We start from the raw sequence: 23,766 nt of genomic DNA, 5'->3' as shown, positions 1-23,766 counted from the left end.
AATTTCAGTCTAAAAGAAAGAAACTATGATTCCTTGCAACATATGAATTGTCTTGTCTCTCTACTAGATTCAATATAAAAAAAAACCTACAATTTAGATCTCTAGATACACTGTATCCTCAACATATGTGCATATAAAAAAGTGTGCTTAAAGAATAACTGGACAGCTTTGTTAGAGAAAGATATACAGAGTTACAAAGCGAAACAGGAGTTATTACTATCTGAAATGGAAAAGGGCATAACTTAACCACAAAGAAGATATATGTGTGTGACACATACTCCAGAACGAACTACTACAGAGAGTATAAAGCACAGCAAAGACATAACAAATTTAGAAACAAATTAAATAATCTCCACCAGTGTACGTGGTGTACGAGAATATATACAAACAAGCTATGAGTGTGGCAGATTTTCGAAAAAATAACATATTTATCAACTGAAATGCACCAACAAATAAAATTTATACCACATGAATAATGTGTTGTTACACAAAAATGATTCTGCCACTGGTTTCTCCCTCTATTCCAGTTACTTCAAAGTAGAGAGCTGATTGATGAACAAAACTTTAAAAGTAAGACATGGAATAAGGGGCATGCGAATAAGATGACTTAAGTAGACATTTATGTTTTTTGGGAGTAAATTAGGATAATACCACACAACAACAACAATTAATAAAAAACGTCTCAGAGTACCACTACAGTATTGTAGTTCCAAGCAAATGATGAAAAAAACTTATATGATTAAGGCAATGTATTACAGATTTCACCTATCCTTTAAACCAGGCCTCGTCAAACAGCACTCTGCGAGCGTGAGTGCTCCAGCCGTGCTCCTACCTAGAGCTTAGAGTGCAGCAGCAAGGGGGGCTGAGGGGTGAGGAGGAAGAGCATAACGAAGGCTGCAGCCAGATGCTTCGAGAGCTGCACAATCCCCCCGTCAGACACCATGTAGTTTCCTGATGGTACTATTGACATTAAATTACTTACTGCATTAGAACTACTATGGTGTCTATACACTTGTCCAATACCAAATCAGAATTGCCTTACCTTTTCTATCATTTAAAGGCCAAGCAAAGAGCTTAATATACCATTGCACTATTATGAGTTGGAAAAATATTTATTGGATTGTCATTACAACACCAGCCACAAAGACGATACAATGCACTTGTTTTCTTATCAATGATGGTGAATTCTTGCTGAACTGAAGGTGGCCATTAGGGAATAAAACTAAATTCAAAATAAGCAGAGTTGTGACAAAATCTTTTATTGTTGACACCACAAATTATTTGAATTCATTGAGTGTCTTAATGCAATGGGAGAATCTTAACACGTGGCAGACAAGACTGTTACTATCAAACAAAAATTAATCCCGTGGAAAAATCTGCTTCAAGTTCACGACATGAAATGTTTCCCTTAACTCAAGGCAGTCATTTACAGATCAGACATGATCGAATAAATTTCAGAAACTGCAATTTTTCATAACTACTCCTTAAAGAGATTCCTAGACATTGTACAATGGAAGAGGGATTCCGATTTATTTGTTAGACTATTTTCACTTTGCAATGCTAATGTACCTCATTATTTGACATGAGGTGATAGACATACAGTGGAGTACCCAGCTCAACAATCTGTTTGTCCAATCCATGAATTTATAAGACTTTTATGAAATGTTATCCCATGAGCAATGTCCCTGATTGCACAGACAAGCCACTAAATTTATTTCAGTGTTTGGTGCAACAACGAGTGCAAACATTTTTTCTTCTCTTATGAAACTGATGGAGTCATGCCAGTGTTTGGGTTTAACAGATTTTAATCTGTAAAACTCTATGTGTTTAACTGTCTCACAAACCATAGTTCTAGATACAATTAAGTAATAAAATTTATTGCTTTGGTAGAAAAATAAAAAGTTGAAAATAGACACATGTGATAAACTCTTGCTTATAAAAGTATGCTGCAGTATTCACCTCCCGTTCACACAAGCCTTCCTAAGCTTCAGCTTGTGCAGCCTTTGGCAATAGTGGTCTACTAATAGCTGCTAGATACAGTGCAGTGATGGGGGAAGCCAGAGCACTAAGCAGAAGTGCAAGTGTGCTCCAGGAGTGTGAACATTGGCCAGATCTGCTTTAAATTGACATCCAAGTGGAAATGATGTGTCCTAATTTGAATGTTTTTCATGTCATCACTCACCATAGTTCAAAGTAGGTTAAACATATATGATGCCCCAACAAAAAAAATTAAAAGTGTCACCATTTCCCCTATAAGAGACGTTAAAGTAAGTGTGTTTTTTGAAATTGTAATGGAGCTTTAGATACTCAAAGATGGCAAATTAAAACCATTACAGTCCCTCATCCAAATAGCTTTATCTCAGTATATCATCTTACCCATGACGTGTCACTTTTTGTAGAGGACCTCTAAGGAACATTAATTATATGAGGTAGCCTATAAAATACGGGGGCTAATGCTGTAGCAGAGTAAGTACACTTGCAATTTTTACTGTAGAGTAATAACCAACAGTTATGAAGCGTGAAGCTTTCTCAGTTGAATGAGGCATCTCTAGGGCCTGTAGATATCAGTGTGGCCATAGTCTTCATTTGTGTAAGAGCCATTATTTTGTTTTGTCAGAAAAAATGATAAGTGTAGTAATAGAGCTACAAACTGTCATGGAGTTTCACAAGAAACTTGGAGAAACTGCAACAGAAACCAATCTTTTACTGGGAGAAGTGTGTGGCGAGGACTATTTATAATGTATGTTGAGTTTTTGAGTGGTTCAATCTTTTTTAAGATGACTGAAAGAACAGTGAAAATGATTCACATCCTGCAAAAACAGATAAAAATCTGATTTGATCAGACTGTCAGTTGAGTATTAGATCGATTGCTGAAACTGTAGGAATTGGCAAAGAGTGCACAAGGAAAATTTTACATAGCCAGTTTAATATGAAAAAAAGAGTGTGCGAAACTAGTGCTGAAAATTCTCACGATTGAACAAAAAAAAAATCATGACACTATGAACACCACTGAAACTATGCTCTGTGCATCAGTTGACTGAAAAATTTAAATTTGTGTTCCATATAGTTCTAGTATTGGATTGGGTAGTATATATATAAAACAGAAATAGGGACCAGACAGCTTTTATCTACACAGCAGCAGAAACATCTCTTAAAAGTTTAAATCCAGATCAGAAAATATTTTAAATGAGCTATCATTTAACTGCCTCGAAAATCAGATCCCTAAGTGGTTTTCTTCTTTAGCCTCAGAAGCAAAAAGTTAATGTCTGACAAAAAGATGGTATGATGTGAGACCAAAAAATATGGTGAACGAATTTTTTTAGCAGTAAATGCTGAAGCTACAACCATTTGATGTAATTTGTTCAATAGCCTGATCTGTTGGGACATGTAGTGTCAAGTTGAGACACATTTTGACTTGTCAGTCAGATGTTTACAAGTGGTATGGATAGGGACCGGAAAATGTAACATCTATTTTTGGCAAAATTCGAATCTATTCGAGTCAAGATTCACAACTATTTTCGGCAAAATTCGTTTTTTTTCTCTCTTTTTCATTTGTTACTGATTAGATGCACTGATAAAAAGGTTGTCACGCCACACGAGTGAAGAAGAACAAAGTTTTAATTCTTGCAAATTGACTGTTAAAAAAAATGCTGATTGGGAACTTTTTGACTAAACTGTTTGCTTTTGCAAAAACTTCAACACCTTTTTATTCCGAAATGCCCTTTATTACCCTCACTTGGCAATATTTAAGCCTTCAAGAATGATTGTTCTGTTAAAAAGCAGCAGCATTTTCCTGCCAGGCAATCAAGGTGTTTCTGGATGTTGCTTGTCTGTTCCCGCCCAATTAAATTACAAAATCCGCAAACAATTAATTTCAACCTTTTGTGGGCATTCATGGCTTTGAAATCCATGCTTGACAATGTTACAGATTGAACTGAGAAGGTACTTTGCACAGAAGTAGAACCGAACATTTGATAATTCTATTTTTACATTAGAGGAAGGATTTCGGCACAGTCAAAAAAAGTTACAGATTTTGTTTTCCAGCCACCACAGCACAGAATGCACGAACTATAGGTTATAGTGGCACATGGCCACCAGTGTAAACAAACTAGAATTTTGATTGCCAGACAGGAGAGGGGTGGTACATCCAAACAAGTGCCGCCTCTCTTTAGCAGAGCAGCAACCTACAGCAGAACTGACACAGTGTTACAGGGATTGCCGATCTCTTCTGGTATTTAAGGGCGGTAACCAAAATCTGTGATGGACAAGGATCAGTCTCTTCACTTGTTTCAAAATAAAAAAAGAAAACAACACAAGGCATTTGGCGATGGCTATTGCGCATTTCCTTGTTGAGGTTATCAGAGTATCATTAATGACATAGTTCAGGCCCGACCTCCTACCAGTATTCAATGCGACCACAGTTCAAACACCTGCCGCCTAATTTGCCTCTTTAAAAATATCCACATTATACCATCTTTTGAGCTTTGGTTAATAAACAAATAAACACATGTCTTTGTTGTAAAATGCTAGGTCCCACAGCTGAGTACTACTACACTGCATTATGCGGCATGGATCTTAAAAACACCATTCAACCATCCACAGCTGCCATGGTGCCCAATCACTGAGGACGATCAATGAGCACAATGATACATGATTGCATTTGTACACTTTTTATTTTGCAAACTGGTTCTTACGCACATTATCTGTCCAAACTGGGCTTTGCCAGATGATGCACAATACCAATAACTGAGAATTGGTTAAATTTTCAATATTCATATACAGAAAGTTATGCTAATTCAAACTATCTCTGATAAAATAGTTTATCTGGATACAATTCACTATGAAATTGTGTCTCTTAAGCAATTTTGCATTTTGAGGCAGAATTCGCATCTATTTCGCATTTATCACAAAATGCAAATTTTCCCTGTCTTTAGGTATGGGTGATTTAAAAGAGGAAATGAGTCAGCAGAAGACAAGCAATGTTTGGAACATTAATTAAACTCAAAAATAGAAGAAAACATGCAAACGTTGCAAAAATTATTCATTCAAACAGGCAAATAACTATTTGAGAGCTTACCACAGAACTTAGCATCACATATGAATCCATGCAAAGCATTTTAATTGATGATTTGCAAAAGACAAGAGATTGCAAAATTTGTTCCAAGACAGAAGGAAAATCATGTGTCAGTTTGCACAGAGTTGAAGGATTGTCTTCATTCAGATTTAGACTTCATGTCCAAAATTGTAACTGGACATGAAACTTGAGCCTTGGGTATGACCCTAAGATGAAAATTAAAGAGTTCCCAATGGAAAATCACTGTATCTCCTTGCCCTAAGAAGGTACATCATACAAAACTGAATATCAAAGTCATGCTCATTGGTTTTTTTTTTTCTCTCCCATTATTCAGGGCATAGTACAGTCAGAGTTCATTCTAAGGGAACAACTGTAAATGCCAAATTTTAAAAGGGTGTACTGCAATATGTATGAAGAAAGAGGCTGAAGCATGAACCAATGGCTTCCTCCTCCATCATGACAACATGCCGTGGCACCCCCTCACTTTTGAGTCACGAGTTTTCCACCAGAATAAGTGCTCTTCTCTGTTCACATCCACCTTACTCACCAGATTTAACAGCATGTGACTTCTGGATCATCCCAAAAATTAAAATCATGCTTAACAGAAAATGTTTTGACACCACTCCTGACACTGAGAGGACCACAACAGAGCAGCTAAATTCCCTTCCGAAATGAGCCTTCCAGAAATGCTTCCAGTTATGGATTTGACATTGTGACAAGTGGATTGCTAGCCAAAGACAATATTCTGAAGGAGGTTAAATGGAAAACATGTAAGCTCATTAGTTGGTTTCTAATAAAATTATTCCATCGTGTTTTTTGATCACACATTGTGTACTATATGCTGCTGCTCACAGAATAAAAGAAACTTTTTCTCACCTGGATTACTATTAACATTAATATTTTCCTTTTCTCTATTAAGATCCTCCTCTTCAATTCTAGAATAAATTTTATCATCACTGCCAGCAGGCGAATCTGATGCCACATGTTGAGAGATGGCATCATCTTGTTCTGGTGTACCTCCTTCACGAACCTGATTGTTGTTTTCCCTCTGGCAAAACAAACAGCAAATTAAGACATTAATTCCATTACATGAACAAATACTACTACTGATGTTCAGTTTCTCTCACCTGCTTTTCTTCAGTGTGGTTCTGGCTGTCCACAAATACTTCCTCTACACCAAGACTTGCTGTATTTGTTGTTTTCTTTGCTTTGGCTTTCTGCATTTTGCGGTTTGCTGCAGATATAATTGATGAAACAATGTCTTTGGCACTGATGTCCTTATTCGGAGAATCACCCTTCATGCCTGTATGTTTGCAGTGAGGAGGAATGTTGGGATGTAAAAGGTGACACATGTGGTAGGCAAAGGAAGGAAAGAAAGTCATGCATAAGCACATGTTTTGTAACAGCAACATTTACATTCACATAATAGTAACAATACAGTGAACCATGCTCATTCATAAGCAAGTAAATAAAGTTGCATCTGACACTGAATGCATTTATTTTCAAATCGTATTTCCAGTAAGTTACTGTTTTGTAACTGATACTGCACTAGGTAGCTTTAATTTTTTTTTCTAAACAACATCCATTTCACAGTTTGCATTTTAGTAAAGAATGTTATTTTGTGTTAAGGGAAAGCAGATATGTTAGTTGAAGACTGTCCCTTATGAGAGCAAATAACTACCAATGGCATCCTTCCCACAGAATCAATCAGTTATTTTCAATGGTCAAAGCAAGTTAAGAAGTTCAGTTCAGTGACAGAACATCACTAGTCACTTATTAAACAGAAAAAAAAGTAAAGAAAATCTAATAAAATAATATAATGCTTAAGCACAAGACAATGAGCTTCAGAACAATGTGAATTTTTTCCTGGTAACAGAAGCAAGATGTAATGTTAGTCTTCTTAGTAGAGAGATAACAAAACATTTATCAAACATTTATGATTAAAAGAGACCTTAACCCTTATACTAAAGTAAGGAACTTATCTTTGCATAAGTCCATCTGAGAAAAAGCTGAAGATTGGATATTATTCTTTTTATTTTAACTCCTACTAATATATGTCTCTGATTATTTCCTTCTTCATTTTATTAGTAATATACAGTGCATAAGTATTTGTCCTTTACATTTATTCACGGCACTCTAAAACTATATTCTCTTGAATGTCACACATTCACCATGCTTTTGTTCACACCTTCTGTAGAGGACAAGCTACACTTTGAGCAATAATGATAGATGAGGTAAAAAAAAGGGGGGGGGGGACTATATAACATTTAGCACTAAATGTGCCACAAGACATCATCTTCCTAGTTATCTGATGATGTCAAATTCAAGTTCATCTCCACCTGCTGATCAAGCAATCTAATCTGCAGTACAGTTCAAATTGTTGCATTTCCAAACATAAAAGTCTTCAAAAAGATACATTCAATTTAAGACCAGGGAAAGATGGTATGAGTGTCACACAATTTTTTTCCACGTGTACAGTTTGCTGAAGCAATGCTTCAGATAGTGAGGCACCCAAATAGGTGTAATAAAGAGTTGATTGACTCTCTGATCAGAACAACTTTCATGTAAATTGGTTGCAAGTAATGATGTATCAAATTCGAAATAAAATATGCTAGTTATTATCTAGATGCAAAGTGAGAGGTCTTACAGTTACACGTATAGTCTAAACCAGACAAAGGCAGTCGTAATGGCTACTCACGCTTTATTATAGTTATCCAACACACAAAAAATTTATTTACCTCTTACTGAATTCTGAAGATAACACATTATTATTATTATTTAAAACAAAATTTCATGGAATAACATCTGTATATAACAAACAAAAAATATTACAAGTCCTTAACCCCAAACTAAAATTATTTAGAAAATCAGATAATTAGTAGTGTGCAGGCTTATAATATTATTACGTATTGTTTGCAGTGACTTCCTAAAGTACTCGATGAAAAGAAATGCTGTATGTGGAACAAACTACAGATAACTGCTCATACACCAAAAACGGTCAATAAAATAACCAAAAGGAAGCTATGTGAACTTGTCATGCCAATATTTGTATGTTACATGCATATTTATGGTAACTATAACAAATTTTCATAAAGTATATTAATTTTAAATGTTTCCATTGTGTATGAAGTTTATTTAGTATAAATGGTTATGAGAATAGTGCTATCTGGTGTCTAACAATCAAATACTTAACAGGCCAAATGTAGGTATACAAAATGAAGATGTCTTAAGACTTTGAACAATGGACTTATGTTGGAATGTACAGATCTGGAATAGGTATTTAGCTATCCCATTCAACTGAGGCCCAAGATCAACAGGGTCCAGTGAGACAATGGCAAAAACAGTCCAGGGCAAACAATTGTGGGAAAGAATTAGAGTGAATAAATGACAATCCTCAGTGAACAAAGAGGTTCATCACAAAGAATAAAAGAGCTAATACAAGTTACACTATAAATCAATCAGTAACCTTAATACCCAGAGGCAGGAAACAATCTCCAGACCTCCACTACAACTAAGACAGCTTAGCACATCACAAATTGCACTAAGACAGCTTAGCACATCACAAATTGCACTGAGACGACGCAGTGTGGGCTGCCAATGATAGGGTGGAGTAGTATCATCAACTGATTCACATGTCACCTTATTTTTTTAAAAAAATAGGTCATGTTTGTGGCAAGTGACAACAGTAACTGATTCCTCCCTGCTGCCTACATATGACAAGTAAATATGGAGATGGTTCAGTTGACAGTATGGGCCATATTAACATGGTGTTCTGTTGCTAGTACTGTCATCCTCCTAGTATGAATTATAACCAAGGATTATGTAGAAGTACTGAGTGACCAGACTCATTCTATGACGCAGTCGATGCTGTGTAATAAGAATTCAATCCACCAATGTGACAACACTGTGGTTCACACCTCTGTTTAGGCTTGGTGCATTGCCCAAGTGAATGAGCTTTTTACATGGCCTCTGATCTGCCCACTCACACAATCTACATGTTATCAAGCATTTGTAAACTGACCATTGAGCCAATTGAAGTTTCTCTCTACCATGCTGCCAGAACCAAATGTGCTACTGCATGACAAACTGCGAAAATTTACTGTTGGAGTAAAAAAGTGTTTACAATCATTCTGTGTAGAATTGTATCCATATTACAATTCACATATGACCACACTTTGTAATAACTTTGCTTGTTCAGATATTTCCCTTACTCTGATGATGATTTTTACCTGTTGCTACAGTGACAGTTTTGAATAAAAGTTAAAAAGAACCTTTAAATGAAAGTCTTGCAATACTACATGGTTTCTATTTCACACTGTCCAAATATACCAATCTCAAGTAGACAATTTTTTGGTCACTGCACGTTACTTAGTATAGTAAAACTACGGTTTGGTTTTTCCAAACAACTATGTAAAAATGCTGGAACTTAAGTATTGTCCTTTTCTGTGCTTCCGTTTTGCAATCTCCCATTTCCTTTTCTTGGCTACTCAGGTGTGTGTGACTTTTCTTTCCCTGCCATACACCTTCCTTTTTGGATCCTCCTTTACATTCTGAACTTCCTTCTTATGTATAGACCCTGGCATGGAGATCAGCTGTTGTTCATTAATATTTCAAAACTTGAATGAAAGTTTTCATTATAATTCAGTTGCACTGGCACTTCTGCAAGTGCTTCTCTCTCTCTCCTGACACATGTGCGACTGTGATTGGGATTTATGATTAATGTCTGTCAATTTTTAAACTAAGTTGGTACTACGGTAGGTAGCTTTGAAGATGATTTCATGCTTATCCACCAGTGAAACAGGAAAACAGGTAAACAAGAAGCAGAGAATCATAAAAGAAATTTGTAGGCCAGAAAGAAATGTAAAAATGCTACTGATTTCATTCTTATTGTTAAAAGTCAACCAATTTAAATAAGCAGTGGTAACCGAAAATTTGTGCCACACTAGGACGGATTTCTGAGAACACCTCCAAAGTGTGATTACATTTAATTGTCACTGATGTTTCATAAAATGGTTCCCATCAATTCACTTCTTTCACTTCAGTGCATTGAATTAATTTCATATATTTCAACCTACTTAAAATAAAATATTCTGCATTTGAAACTGGACTTAGAACATGATTCACATCCATTTGCTAATTTTTAGAGTTTCTCATGCACTTATCTTTAACTCCTGAGTAATAAAGTAATTATGCTATTGTATATAATTTTGGAGTAAAGGAGACCACTCACTAAGTAATAGAACTGTTTGTCATCGGAGTGTACACACACTTCTTCTGTGTATGTGTACTCTGGCTGGTTAACGGATTCACCAAATAACTATCGAATTAGTGACATCATCTTTACACCTACATTACTTACGTTCTACCACAACTTGCCACGCCATATTTATAATGATGTTACTGAATTACTGTGAGTATCAATAACGAATTTTAGCAAGTAATTATAAAGAGAACAAAGCAACTTCTCTGAAAAGCTGACTTGCACACAGCAGTGAAATACCAGACATGGATTTTATCTGAAGTAATATCTTTCACTTCCCACTAACCAGAGAACATTCTCGAGTAGCCAATTACAGAGGCAGACCTACAGTATAAACAGGGAATCTGAATCATTCTTTATAAGCTTTACATGTTACTTCAAGCTGCACTATGAGCTTATAAAGCTGGCATCTAATCTTCTAAAAATATATGAGGAAAATGGTAGTCTTATGTAGAACTACAGTTCCTGAATCTGAAGAAATTTGAATAAGCTACTTACCATGCTGCAGCAAAAAGGCTGAGAAAATACATAATTTAAAATAAATAAATAATAAAAAGACTTGGAAGCTTTTGGAAACTCCAGAGACCTTTGTCTAGCAAAAGATAATGGAAAAAACTCAGGGCAATAACATTTGAATGCTTATGGCAGCATACATCCAAAATCCTGATTCAAGGAAGACATGGCAACAAAGGATGAGAAGAAAATCTGTGCATAATTTTCTATACAATGCTGTTGGCCAAACCACTACACTCTGTGGAAAGTCACTGCATAAGAAATTCGTTAGCACATTTCTATTAAGATATTTCCACATTTTTGTGCCATATCAGATCTACATTAAAATAAAATTTGACTTATTTCATTATCTATGACAATATCATTTACAAAATTTTTACAAAATTTTAACAAATATCTATGCTCTGCAGGATAAAATTTCATGCATTGCATAGTGGAGACACGCAACACTTAAATCAAAACAATGATCAACATTACATCGTTCTCCCAACCTTTATCTCATTTTGTAGAACTTACACCAACAAGAAGTGATTATAACTGTTTAATTCAGACTGCATTGTGCTACACTTTGTATTATTGATGCTGCCAACTACTGTTTCACGTATTTGTGGGAATTATTATGTATGTTAGCTACGTAACAAAATTTTGAGTTGAAGTTCAGCAAGAAAAGAAAGTGCATAGCACGTTATAGTCTTGTACTTGAATTAAAATTGCATTTATCCATCTTATGATATTTTTCATACAGCTATCTGTTTTTGAGATTTTTAGGAAGACTTTATGCATAATTCTCTCAATGGCATTATAATTTCAATCTCTCATTCTCTGTATTTTTAACTTCTTGAAGTGCCACTTGGACATACCTCCATGAGAAACTCAAGATATATTTAAACCATTAGAAAAACCCATTAGTCTCTTAACATGTTTTGTAGTAAGTAAAACTGTCCTCACTCTGAAAGTTGGTTTGAACACCACAAGATGTTAGCAGAAAACTATTATATGATCACTGGAACTTTGTGGCCACTGAATATTATCTGCTCACAGGTCTGTGTGTGTAGGATTTTTTTATTTTATTTTTATTTATTTTTTTATTTTATTTATTTATTTATTTTTTTTTTTTTTTTTTACAGACAAGTATCAAACAAGTTCTCTTCTGAAGTTCTTCCTGCCTTAGTTGACAGGACTGGCGCAGAATTATCTGCAATGCACATAGCACTGCAACAGCATTTAACAAATTGTTTTCTAAAGAATATGAGACACGCACACTCAAACAACAGGGCAATTGACATTTCAAAGGCAATTCAGTGCAAATAACTATTAGGGTTCTAGGAAGAAACCTAGGCCAACTTCCACCTCTGATAAATATCACTCAGTTTGTGTGTGTGTGTGTGTGTGTGTGTGTGTGTGTGTGTGTGTGTGTGTGTGTGATTTACAGACAACTGTACAGATCCTGTGTAAAATCATCTTTATTGTCCTTGTCTACTAGCTGTGAAGTAGTAATTCTGAAAAAATGAAGCCTGTTATGTGTGAAACTGCGAATGAGAAACTCTTTTAGTAGGTATGCTATATATAATAAAGAAAGGAACATTCCCTCACAGAGCGATGCTGAATTACGGATCGTTATTACATAAGAATGGAATTCACTAAAAACAAAATGCAGCGTAAGAACAAGGATGAACATGCACAAAAGAATAACAATTAAAAATGAAGATATAAAGACAATAATACATTAACATTTTCAAGGCAACAAATTTCAGAGGACAGAGTGCAACAGCCATACCTAAAAAGGCAGCCCAACATATATGACTTTAAGAGGAGTTATCATTTCTACTGCTACAACTACTGGATAATCGAGTATTAGAGTTAGATGCGACTGTGCAAAATTAAAATTGCTTCTATGCCATAGTAAAACTATCTTAAACAGCGTGAAATAGCAAAGAGAATATGTGGTAAGGTGAGGGACGGAATACCACTGCTAAAGATAGAGAAATGCAGGTACAAAGCTGACAGCAAACTGAGTTCAGTGAATATAAATGTAGCACACACTGATGACTATCCTGAAAGAGAGGAAAGAAGGTGATAAATAGATCAAATATGTGCAGTGCTGCAAGCAACTGAACCCCTTAAAATATAAACTCTGTTTTGTACCTAAACTAACAGAAGCTCACAAATCTCTTACATCAGACAAATATCCATGAATTATGTGTAAGTAATACACAATATCAGAAAAATATAATAAATGCATTGAATGTCAGATACATTTTACAAGCTTTTTAATGTATAAAATACACAGATCATACAGTCAAACTTCTACTAACAAAGAACAAAAAGTAGTAGATTTATATTAAAAATCATTAATAAACCTTTGAATGTTGAGTCAGAGTGGGGGGAGGGGGGGCATTGCTACCAAAGGACATTATCAAGTTTTTGTACTCCTACTGCTTTTTTCTTGGAGTAAGTTACATCATGGGTGTGTCGGTATTAACTATGGAACAATTTGTTAATTTTCTCTTCACTGTTCGGTTTAAAAAGTGGCACGATCATGATGCAAAATTCCACAATGGACACTGCTTGTCTACACTTCAGAAGTGTTTCATGAATACCATATATTTTGTCTCAACACTGGGGGCTGGGGACCAGGACTAATAAAAATGAAATTAAAACTAAATGATATAAAAAGAAAAGAAATATACCGAAGTTAGTAACTTCAAATTTTCACAAAGTAGAACTGATGAGAAGTTCCTGAGAACTCTGACAAAATGGCCAAGTATGATGGTGATATCAGAATACATGTGTTGCGTATCATATGGTTTCATTTTAGTTAAGAGTTCAAGTTCATTATGCCAATCTGGTGAAATTCTCAAGAGCCTCTTTCTCATATCAATTTTGACTGCATAGTAAAATTCCACTGGAAATTGCAAAGCATTACCAGTTTTTTTACCTTCCACTTTTTGAATGTTGCTTAGTAATAAATTCTGATTAGTAGATTCCATTTCATTAGAATCCTGTGGCAGATTTGTTGGTAGGTTATTTGGATCATCAATATCATAGTCAGAAAAGAACCAGTCAACCTGCAAAGAAAAATAGGGCATGACATCACAGTACAGATAGTGTATCAGATCTCTCTCTCTCTCTCTCTCTCTCTCTCTCTCTCTCTCTCTCTCTCTCCCCCCCCCCCCCCCTCTCTCTCAATCAGTCAATCAACCAATCAATCAATCAACCAATTGATCAAGGTACCATGACACAAAAGCATCTAGGCTAAACATTCCCCAGTTAACAAAGCAATAAAAAGGAGAAAACAAGCACTGTAACAACTCTGTAGTTATATAAACTAAATATAAAAGAGCCATCAAAAATGAATTACTGACAATGGCCACATCACTGGCTTTCCACTTAACCTTTATTTTCACTTTTTGTCTCTCCTTTATATTTAACCATTTCTCATTTACTTATTTGCCCACTAATTTAATACAATCAAAAATCCTTCACAGTTCTCTTTTCTATCACTTCTAACTTTCTGGTTTTCTATTTTCTTATTTAATAACTGAATATTTGCTTTGCACCAAAATCATTATCTTATTTTGATGAAAGAATGAAACTCTACTATCAAATCGGCAAGTGATAGGGCTGGAAAACATACAAAGGAAGGAAGTGATACCATGATCATTTGATTATGTGAGGTGTGCTATTTGTGATGTGTGTGAATTCTAACAACAACTCTTCTATGAGCTTTCACTCATAACTTTTCCACAACAAATGTGATGACATGACTGTTACAATTTAAGTAACAGTAAGAGTAATACCTGCTGTATCAGTGACTCCACTATACGACATTGGTGTGACATGTCTGTTACCATAGTCACCATATTTTCATCTGCTGCTCGAACCAGTGTTGGCCCAAATACAATAGCCAAATTACGTGCTTCCATTTTGTTTGTCTCACTATGTGCAACCACTTTTTTTAAATGGTACATCAGGTACTTAAGCGTTTCGAAATGGTGCTCTGGCAGCTCATGCACCTGAAAGAACATTAGCAACATATTAGCATCCATTACCTTGTTTTACAAAGTATCATAAGAGCAGACGAGTGATGTTTGTTGAAGTATAAATAGCTTTCTAATAATTAACAAAGAATTTTTCTGCATATACCAAGGAAGTAAACAAAAGTAAGAAATTTAAACACAGATAAAAGAAAAGTCTGCACTAATTTGTACAAATGAACCATATTGTGGTAGACCCAATTTCTGTGACAGTACAATCCATGTTCTGTATACAACAATGGAAATGTCTCATTCTTGTAGATTGTCATAACATACCCAGAATTAAATACGATCTAAATGATAAGCTAATATGATTAAATTTTGGTCTTTTGAATTCAATGGGGCACAGAACTTTCATGTGAATTGCTTTTACCCATTTGACATTTAAACAGCTTCTCCATATTTCTCTACCACTGTCATCACAGCCACATAAAAGGTAACTTCCTTGATCAAGCCTTTGAAAGACGTCAACAGTGTTGAAACAAGGAAGTTGCTCAAAACTTGCTTTAATGAGAAAATACTTCATGGAAATGATAGCTCAATCCATTCAAACTAAAGTATAAAACAAGATAACATTTCATTTCATGATAAAATAACATGTTTGAAAAATAATTTTTTAAGACACTTGTAATGTTTCATGTTGTTGCTTTGCCTTAAGAAATACAATATTATAAAATGTAGTTACCAGTTTCTTTATACGAGCAAAACGTTTGTTTGAATCTTCAATTTTATCAGCCTCTATGAAACTAGGATAAAGCTCATTTGTAAATAATGAGTCGGGTAGCCTCCGGAAGAACAGCTTCAACAGACTGGATATTACATTAACATCATTCCATCGTGGATCCTGAAAATGTGAACAGATGTTCAAATTAATACACAAAAGTTGTATAAATTAAAATGTAAGATATTACACACACACACACACACACACACACACAGGAATCTTAAGATATTTCTTTCAAAACAGTAACTGTACATTTATAATGTCATTCAAAGGAACCAATGGATCATTTGCACTGCACACAAGGGCAGCAGGATACCAAAGGTGACCAGATTTGTACATAGTTTCAGGCTATCATATATACATCAATGTATGTATTGGTAGCACAAAACATTCAGTGTCAGGGCTGGGTTTGTATGTGTGTGCTGATAGTGCAAATTTCAGGAGATTAAATATTCCTTGACATATGTTGCTAAAATATATTCCTCTCACCCCTGCTGAGGATAATACAGATAGCAGCAAAACTTGAGAAGCTTGGATTTCTTGCTAAAACAGCTTCAAACTTATTCTCTAACCTATGAGTCAGTCAGCTTGCATTTGATGTTATCCACCATTACGAACAATTCCCACAAAGGCAACCAAATGATTCTAATACTTTAATGCTGCTGGAAAGGAAGCCTAACCTACTATAGATGTACACCAGAGCACTACTGATTTTAGGTTCGGTGAAAGCATTTTGTGCCTCTCATACTGAAACTGAAGATTCTCTTAAAAAGGAATAAATCAGAGCTTTCACAGCTCGAAAATGTTCATGAAATCATAAGAACCAATAGCTTCAATCCCCGATCAGGCAGCAACTCTATATAGAGAAATACACAATTTGGGGCTTCGAGAAACCCTTTCTTGGGGAGAAAAACTCTTTTAGTTACTTCAAGGTAGCTAGCACCCAGTTCAGTGATACATTGAAGTCAATGGGCAAGGGAGCCCAAGTGGATTAAATGAGGATAACATATGTTTAGGGCAGCTGCCACCTTCAGCATGTAGGCTGCAGTATTCAAATAGATAACAAGAACTTATTCTTCAATTATCCCATGCCACAGCACTTTAAGACTTTCATTCATAAAAGGAGCACTTGTTGAATTGTTTGTGCATTCCGACACTTTACAGGAAATAAATAATAGCTTTGAGGGTTCTTATCCACGGAGTTTGTCATCAATGATATTGCCAACAAAATGTCCACACATGTCCTCTGTTTCAGTGACAGCTATCCAAATGTGGCAGTTACCTTTTTAACACTGCCCACTTTTCAGAGCCTTCTGGTAATAAAAAAAAATAAATCCCTTTTCCTTACCATCGATTCATCAAGAATCTAATAACTGCACTATTTTTGAAAAAAATGTGTGATGTCTGTAATCTATGCAAGGACCATAGCAAAGCACATGGAAAAATTCATTTGTGGAGGCTGGAGTCTTCTGCAGCCACATCGATAACATTTGCTTCTTAGATAATTACATTGGTTTGTTCCCCATGTGTGAATCACTACATTTACGTTGCCGACATTGAGACTCCATGAAGCATCCAATCTGTTATTGCACACTCAACACGGAACAATCTTTCCATTAGTAGTGAAAGTGTCCTCCATAGTAACCCAATGTCTTAATTTAGATGATAATTTTGAAGCAACAGGAGGCACTGTGAACAGAAACAGTTCTGATGTCTTAAGAAATATTATTTGGCAAATATTGGCAAATATTTCTTAGTGAAGTCACTCCCTATTTCTGAATCAGTAGAAGTCTCTAGAGGTTGGAAACTTCATGACACTTGTCTTTTGTTAGCCCCAGTGCTAATCTCAACATCACATAAAGACCTTTACTACACATAATAATAGCTACATCAATGCTAATCACTGTATTGTTATTGTATCTTCTTTGCTTTTGAGAACTGAAATCCTAAATCTTAGAAAATTCAGCAGAAGCACATTCTTCATAAACAAACTCAAAAGGCAGTTAACCATTTTTTATTGCACTAGAATGTGATCCTTAGAGATAATTTACTTCCTACCTTCAACTTTTATGTAGATAAGACTCTGATGTTTTCCTAAGGGAGCAACTGGCTCATAGTGTATGGAAATATGAGGGGTAACAAAGCAATAATATGTAATTTAAAGTAGTGTAAAGTTAAATATATAACAACATGCAACTATTGTAAATATATAAAAACGTATCTATAGTGAAAACTGCAAAAACATGTAATGATAAAATGAAAAATATCAATGCTGGCAATATGATTCATGTATATTTCCACTTTTCACATGTGTAGAAGTGAAGGCAAAGAATTACATAATAATATGGGATCTACTCATAAAGCTCCCTAACTGACCAGTTAAACTCCAAATCACATGAAAGCAAAGCAAACCTCTGTTTTCTCATTCTGACTGACTGCCATGTCATCCTCTGCCATTGGGGTCATTGAATGCAGTACGGAGGGCACGGGTTGAGCACTCCACCCTCTTGGCATTGTCGGCTTTCTTGACCTTGGCACTGCTACTTCTCACTCAAGTAGCTGCACAACTAGCATCACGAAGATGAGTGCACCCTGTTCCAGTTCTCTTACCAAGGAGAATTCCCTCACAGTACTGGGAAACCAGGGACATCTGCATAGCAGCCAGATACGCTGACCACTGAGCTATGGAGGTGGACAAATCAGATAAATGATGGCTTTGTAAATGAATTCTTTCTTGGGCAAATTACAATTCCTTAGACTGCTGCAAATAAATCCCAATCTACAAAGTACCTATCCTATAACTATATTTGTGTAGTTTTAACAACTTCAGCTGCTATGGAGATATTTAATCACTGTGGCTGTTTCCAAGGTTTAATTACCAATCATGTACCACATAATAATGGGTCTTTTCACCTATTTATGCACCATGTGTTAAGTTCATTGCAGTTGAGGGTCAACTGCCTGTCCTCATAGCAAGCTTCAGTATTCTACAGATCACATTTTATTCCTCTACACCTTAAGTGGTATTGATATTTTCCTATACAGGGTGTATACACAGACAAGGAAAAAAAAAGTCCCCTATTTTTCCCAGATTTCCTGGTTAAAAATACACTTTCTCCTAGACAAAAACACTTTTTCCGTGTTATTAAGTGACAGTATATTTTCCCTCGGAACTGTAAAACTTATCAATCCTTTGAATGGTTATGTTTTTATACATGGGCATAGAATTTCCCGGCACTTTAGAAAACTAAACTCACGGAAGAAAACTCCTTTCGGAAATATTTTTTATGTGAAGCAACATGTACGCTGCAAATTTTTGTACTACAAAAGTATAAATTCGAATTCCACCAAACACCGCATGTTACTTTCTGGACCATTCTAATTGAGATTGCAATGCGCTTTTGTAAGCCTGTCATAGCTCATGTCATGTGATCCTGCCAGCCAATGACAGCGGGTATTCAGACCACAGGACATCCTGTTAAGTAGTGCGGATACACAAACAGGAAAAGTTAATGTTTTAATTTAATGTACATAGTGTTGCTACAAGAAAAGCAAAGCTTTCTCATATAATATTGGTCTCTAAGGCTAATATGCTGCAAGAGAAGCTAAGCTTTCACAAATAATGTTGATACTTTTTGCATGTGTTACACTTTAAGATATATCACACAAATGTGCCAGTAAAATTTTTAGCAGAGTCCAGTGACTTGCCCTCAAAGTGTTCCACAAATAAATTAGCTACCGCAGAAGGGAGAGAGCTTCCTGTAACACTACATCAATTTGCTCATAATAACAACACGAGTGTCTGATCTTCTGGGCTCAAAATACTTCTAAATGGCTCGTCATCAAACTCTCTGTGATTTAAGAAATACATCATACATTCTCGCACATAGTTCAACATGCGTAAAAGAAAATTTACTTTGAAAGTAATGCTTTTGAAACCACCATTTGCAATATTTTCCCGCGAGCTGTTAGAAATAGGTTCGTTTCAGTGGTTGTCAGAGAGCGCCACAGGCGCCACCATCCTTTGGCAGCTGCTATGACACAGGAAGCCCTTATGTTCATACATGTAAAACATTAGAAGATCTTACATTATGTCATAAATTAAAAAAGACATAAGAGGATACTCCAAGAGCATCGGAATTTTGTGAACCATACTAAAATGGTACATTTAAAGTGCATACTTAAAAAGCACATTCGTATGTCCAGATTCCCAATGAAGTAGGCCTTGACCCAATATTAAGCTTGTCAGTGTGGGTTTCAGGATGTAAATTTTTATTGAGTACCAGTACTGTATTAAATCATTCTTGATTTTTATTATGGCATAATGCCATACGTGCTAGAAGATGAAAATATGCACTTGAAATGCAGTGAGCAGTTGAAATTAGCCAATAGTGTGGAACTAAACACTTTGTTTCAAACACATTGGCTGCCTCAGAGTAAAATATTAATAAAAACAGAATTTCTTTAGCAAACTGACAAAAATAACTTCATTGTTCTACAAGGTGATTAATGCATGGCTGTCAGAAAAGTGGAAATAAAATAAAATCTGAAACTAATAACGTATATTAGCCTTCTGTAATTACGTGAATGTATTTTAATTCACTTGATAGCTCCCAGCCACAGAAACCCATTTTGTTTTCATTTGACGTGAGAGCAGTAAACGAAGAGGAGACAGCAAAATCACTAAACGTAAACACGGATTACGTGGGGACTACACACTTTCCCACTATAACTCAGACTGCTCTGCGCATCAGCCTCGGATCTACGATATTTCTGAACCAGGGCAATATTAAGATAGTGTGCGCCCCCCCCCCCCCCTCCCTCGAGCGTTTGAGACATGACGTCAAAAATTTTAAAAAAATTGAATTTTAAAAAAATTTTCATTTTGTAGCGCACATCTTTCTGAAGATGTCTGATACATAAAACATATATGTTTGAGGAAATGTAAGATATGTTTTTAGGTCTTAAGTGTGCCAGAGTGCAGTACCACCCCTCTTCACACAGCATTCTTCTATCACACGTCACTGTATTTTGCTCTGTGGAATTGACATGTGTATATTTTGTACTGGATGCCATCAAATAATATTCTGTACAGTGGAAATTAAAATGTCCTGTGGTGCCTCTCCCATTCCCAGTCGCCCTGTTTGACGTCCTGCCCCCCCTCCCTCCCCCCGCACTCTTTATTGCCTGTTAGCTAATAACTTTCTGTTTTGGGTGACATAACATTAAATATAGGATACATAAAACCAGTAAAGACAAAAGACAAGCAATACAGTACACATTTCTTCAATCCTTAGCTCCTAGCATTGTTTTCTCTCTAATCTTGCTACAGCTTTACATGGTGTGATTTCATTTCTGCGACAGAATCTATTACCTCATCAAAGTTCGTCAAACATTTGCTACATGAAAAATCAAAATATCATTGTCTAATACTGTGTAAGCTGTTAATACAAATAATACCCAAGACTAGTGTGGTTTCTCAATTCGATTACGTCTATTTTGTCACTGTCTGCTAGATAAAACAAAATAGGCCTTTCTAACACTGCAGAAATCTTAACACACATCAAATAAATGAGACTATTTTGGCTCAAGTGGTCATTTTTATAACACGACAGAATATAATTAACGAAGACCAACATAAAATGCCTATCAGGCCTACTACAAGCAAAAAGTTTTATGTTAGAAAATACTTTCACATTTCATTCATATGCTCCAGTTTCTCAATCATGAGACCGAAAAGTAGTAGTACGAGATTTTTATATAAATTTGGAATCGTCGGTTAACTTCACTAGCCCTGCCAGAATCACCAGTTTAGTTATCCCTGATTATTCTCCAGTTACGCGTTGTTATATTTGTACAAACCATTTTCCGCGCTATTTCCAGAATAGAACTTAAGTGGCTGCTAGACAGGGACTGTACAACTGGCCCTGACTAGTGTAGTGATCTGGCCAAAACTTTTGTGACAAAATTTCATTTTCCTGGATACACCGAGAAGATAATGAGTAATCTTTCTTAACCGTTATTCCTGTTAGTCGTTTATTTCCACTCTGGTAGTTTGAATCTATGGTTTTCCCTAGTAATTATAACAATGCTGATCATTCGCAAACCCAAACAACAACATACTCAGACAGCAATTGGCGTCCACTCGTTTGGCTTTACTCCGCTCAGCTTGTACAGCCCGGTCTCCTTTTGCCTGCAGGCAAGTTTATTTCTAGATGCAACGAGGGTTCCCCTGACAGAGACATCAAGTACACTATGCACGCATTCAAAAAGCAACCTTTTTTTTTTTTTTTTTTTTTTAAACCATGGAACCAAACAGCTGATGTCATCGGCCCCTAGGCTTACACACTACTTAATCTAACTTACATTAAGGACAACACATACACCCATGCCCAAGGGAGAATTGGGACCTCCGATGGGGGGAGTCACACAAACCATGCCAAGTCACCTCAGACCTCATGGCTACCCCGCGCAGCTTATGATTCATTCAGAAATCAACTTACAGAGTGCGTTCAAAAACAAACCAGGATGCGCATCAAAATCATATGAGTAATCAATGGACCAATGTGCACTGGATGCTAGGCGGATTGTGAAACAAGGTTTTTTTCTCGTCAAGAATATGGATTTGGTGGCCTCCACCCCCCCCCCCCCCTTTTTCACTCATACATCCAGGCCCTCTGCACATGCATGAACCTGGCAGCTTGGGAGCGGCAGTAAAATTTTTCCCGGCTGCATCTAGCTGCTTGCTGCGATTGCTTACACAGCCAACAGCCACATTTCTGTAGCTAGAAATGGGAGAAGGTACTACTCATATGCCACTCAACTGCACATGCTCGTAACTGCTAAAATGAATCTAATGTGAACAGTTGTGACATCGCACTCATCGAAGGCAATTTGTTGTTTGGAGCATTGCATAGTCTTCCTAAAACCCTTTGACATATTTTGCTGTTGGCAAATGCTTATATGAGCACTGTGTTTTGTTGTTGTTGTATATTTTATTGTTGCAGTTTTATTCTTGCAGTAGTGGGATACAGTAATATTCTTTGTTATAGTATCGATTCTTACCACTCAAAATTACAAAAATTTAACTGAAAACAATAAAAAATTCTTGGAATTCTAAAAAATTCCCAGGTTTTTCCCGGTTTTCTCCCAGATGAAAAAATTCACGGGGTTTTCCCGGATCTCCCGGGTCATATACACCCTGCTACATTCAACAGCACTATGTGAAGGGCCTACGATGTTATTCACCATTCACCACATCATTTATGTGTCTATTATGAACAGTAATAGTCCTGAACTACTCAAATCAGCTACATCCAAAACTTTTCTAACCTGGTCTGACTATATATCTGTATTAAACAAAGAGGTTCATGGTGTCCCCATATATACATTTCAGTTTTCTTTATTCATAGTATAAAAAGAAAGAAAGAGAGAGAGAGAGAGAGAGAGAGAGAGAGAGAAATTAACACAATCTTAATAGTTGATCATGTAAATGATCTTGACACACTTTCAATATTGTAATGTAATATATTACACAATTACAAATGACAACTCTTAATATTGATTTTTTGTTGTAATATACGTAATTGCTTTGAGTTTAGTCAAATAAAATATCACTGCTCTGTGAGGTAAGTTGTGGAATGCTTGCCAATTGATGGCAGGCTACCATCTGTTTCAAGCACAATAGACAGTACAACTGACATATGTAACTGACAATTCCACTGTTGACAACTTCCAGTGAAGTAGTCCTCCCAGTACACATGTCATTGTCATTGTCATTGTTGTTGTTGTTGTTGTTGTTGTTGTTGTTGTTGTTGCTGCTGCTGCAGTCTTCAGTCCGAAGACTGGTTTGATGCAGCTCTATGTGCTACTCTATCCTATGCAAGCCTCTCCATCTCTGAGTAACTAGTACAAACTACACCCTTTTGAACTTCCTTACTGTATGCATCTCCTTGTCTCCATCTATAATCTTTGATCCCCATAGTTCCCTCCAAACTAAACTGTTCTTCCAAGTCCTTTGCTGACTACGACAGAATTAGGCAATGTCATCGGCAAACATCAAAGTTTTTATTTCTTCTCCCTGGGCTTTAATTCTTACTCCAAATTTTTGTTTGGTTTCCTTTACTGCTTGATCAATGTACAGATGGAACAACATCGG

The 23,766-nt window shown here is 36.0% G+C and overlaps 1 protein-coding gene across 1 annotated transcript in view; it reads right to left on the bottom strand.

Annotated features, from left to right (window-relative positions):
- The window catches only part of LOC126176497 (uncharacterized), a 686,449-nt gene that overhangs the window by 46,768 nt on the left and 615,915 nt on the right, over window positions 1–23,766 (bottom strand). The window contains exons 22-26 of the mRNA XM_049923651.1: window positions 15,570–15,728; window positions 14,648–14,863; window positions 13,786–13,915; window positions 6,202–6,377; window positions 5,951–6,122 (exon numbers count right to left, since the gene is read on the bottom strand). Of these exons, the coding sequence (XP_049779608.1) occupies window positions 5,951–6,122; window positions 6,202–6,377; window positions 13,786–13,915; window positions 14,648–14,863; window positions 15,570–15,728 (853 nt within the window). The remainder of the gene's footprint in view (window positions 1–5,950; window positions 6,123–6,201; window positions 6,378–13,785; window positions 13,916–14,647; window positions 14,864–15,569; window positions 15,729–23,766) is intronic.

The sequence above is a fragment of the Schistocerca cancellata genome, chromosome 3 (assembly GCF_023864275.1).
Source record: "Schistocerca cancellata isolate TAMUIC-IGC-003103 chromosome 3, iqSchCanc2.1, whole genome shotgun sequence".
Lineage (NCBI taxonomy): Eukaryota > Metazoa > Arthropoda > Insecta > Orthoptera > Acrididae > Schistocerca > Schistocerca cancellata.
The sequence above is the reverse complement of the archived record's forward strand: the minus strand, read 5'-3'. Positions and strand labels throughout refer to the sequence as shown.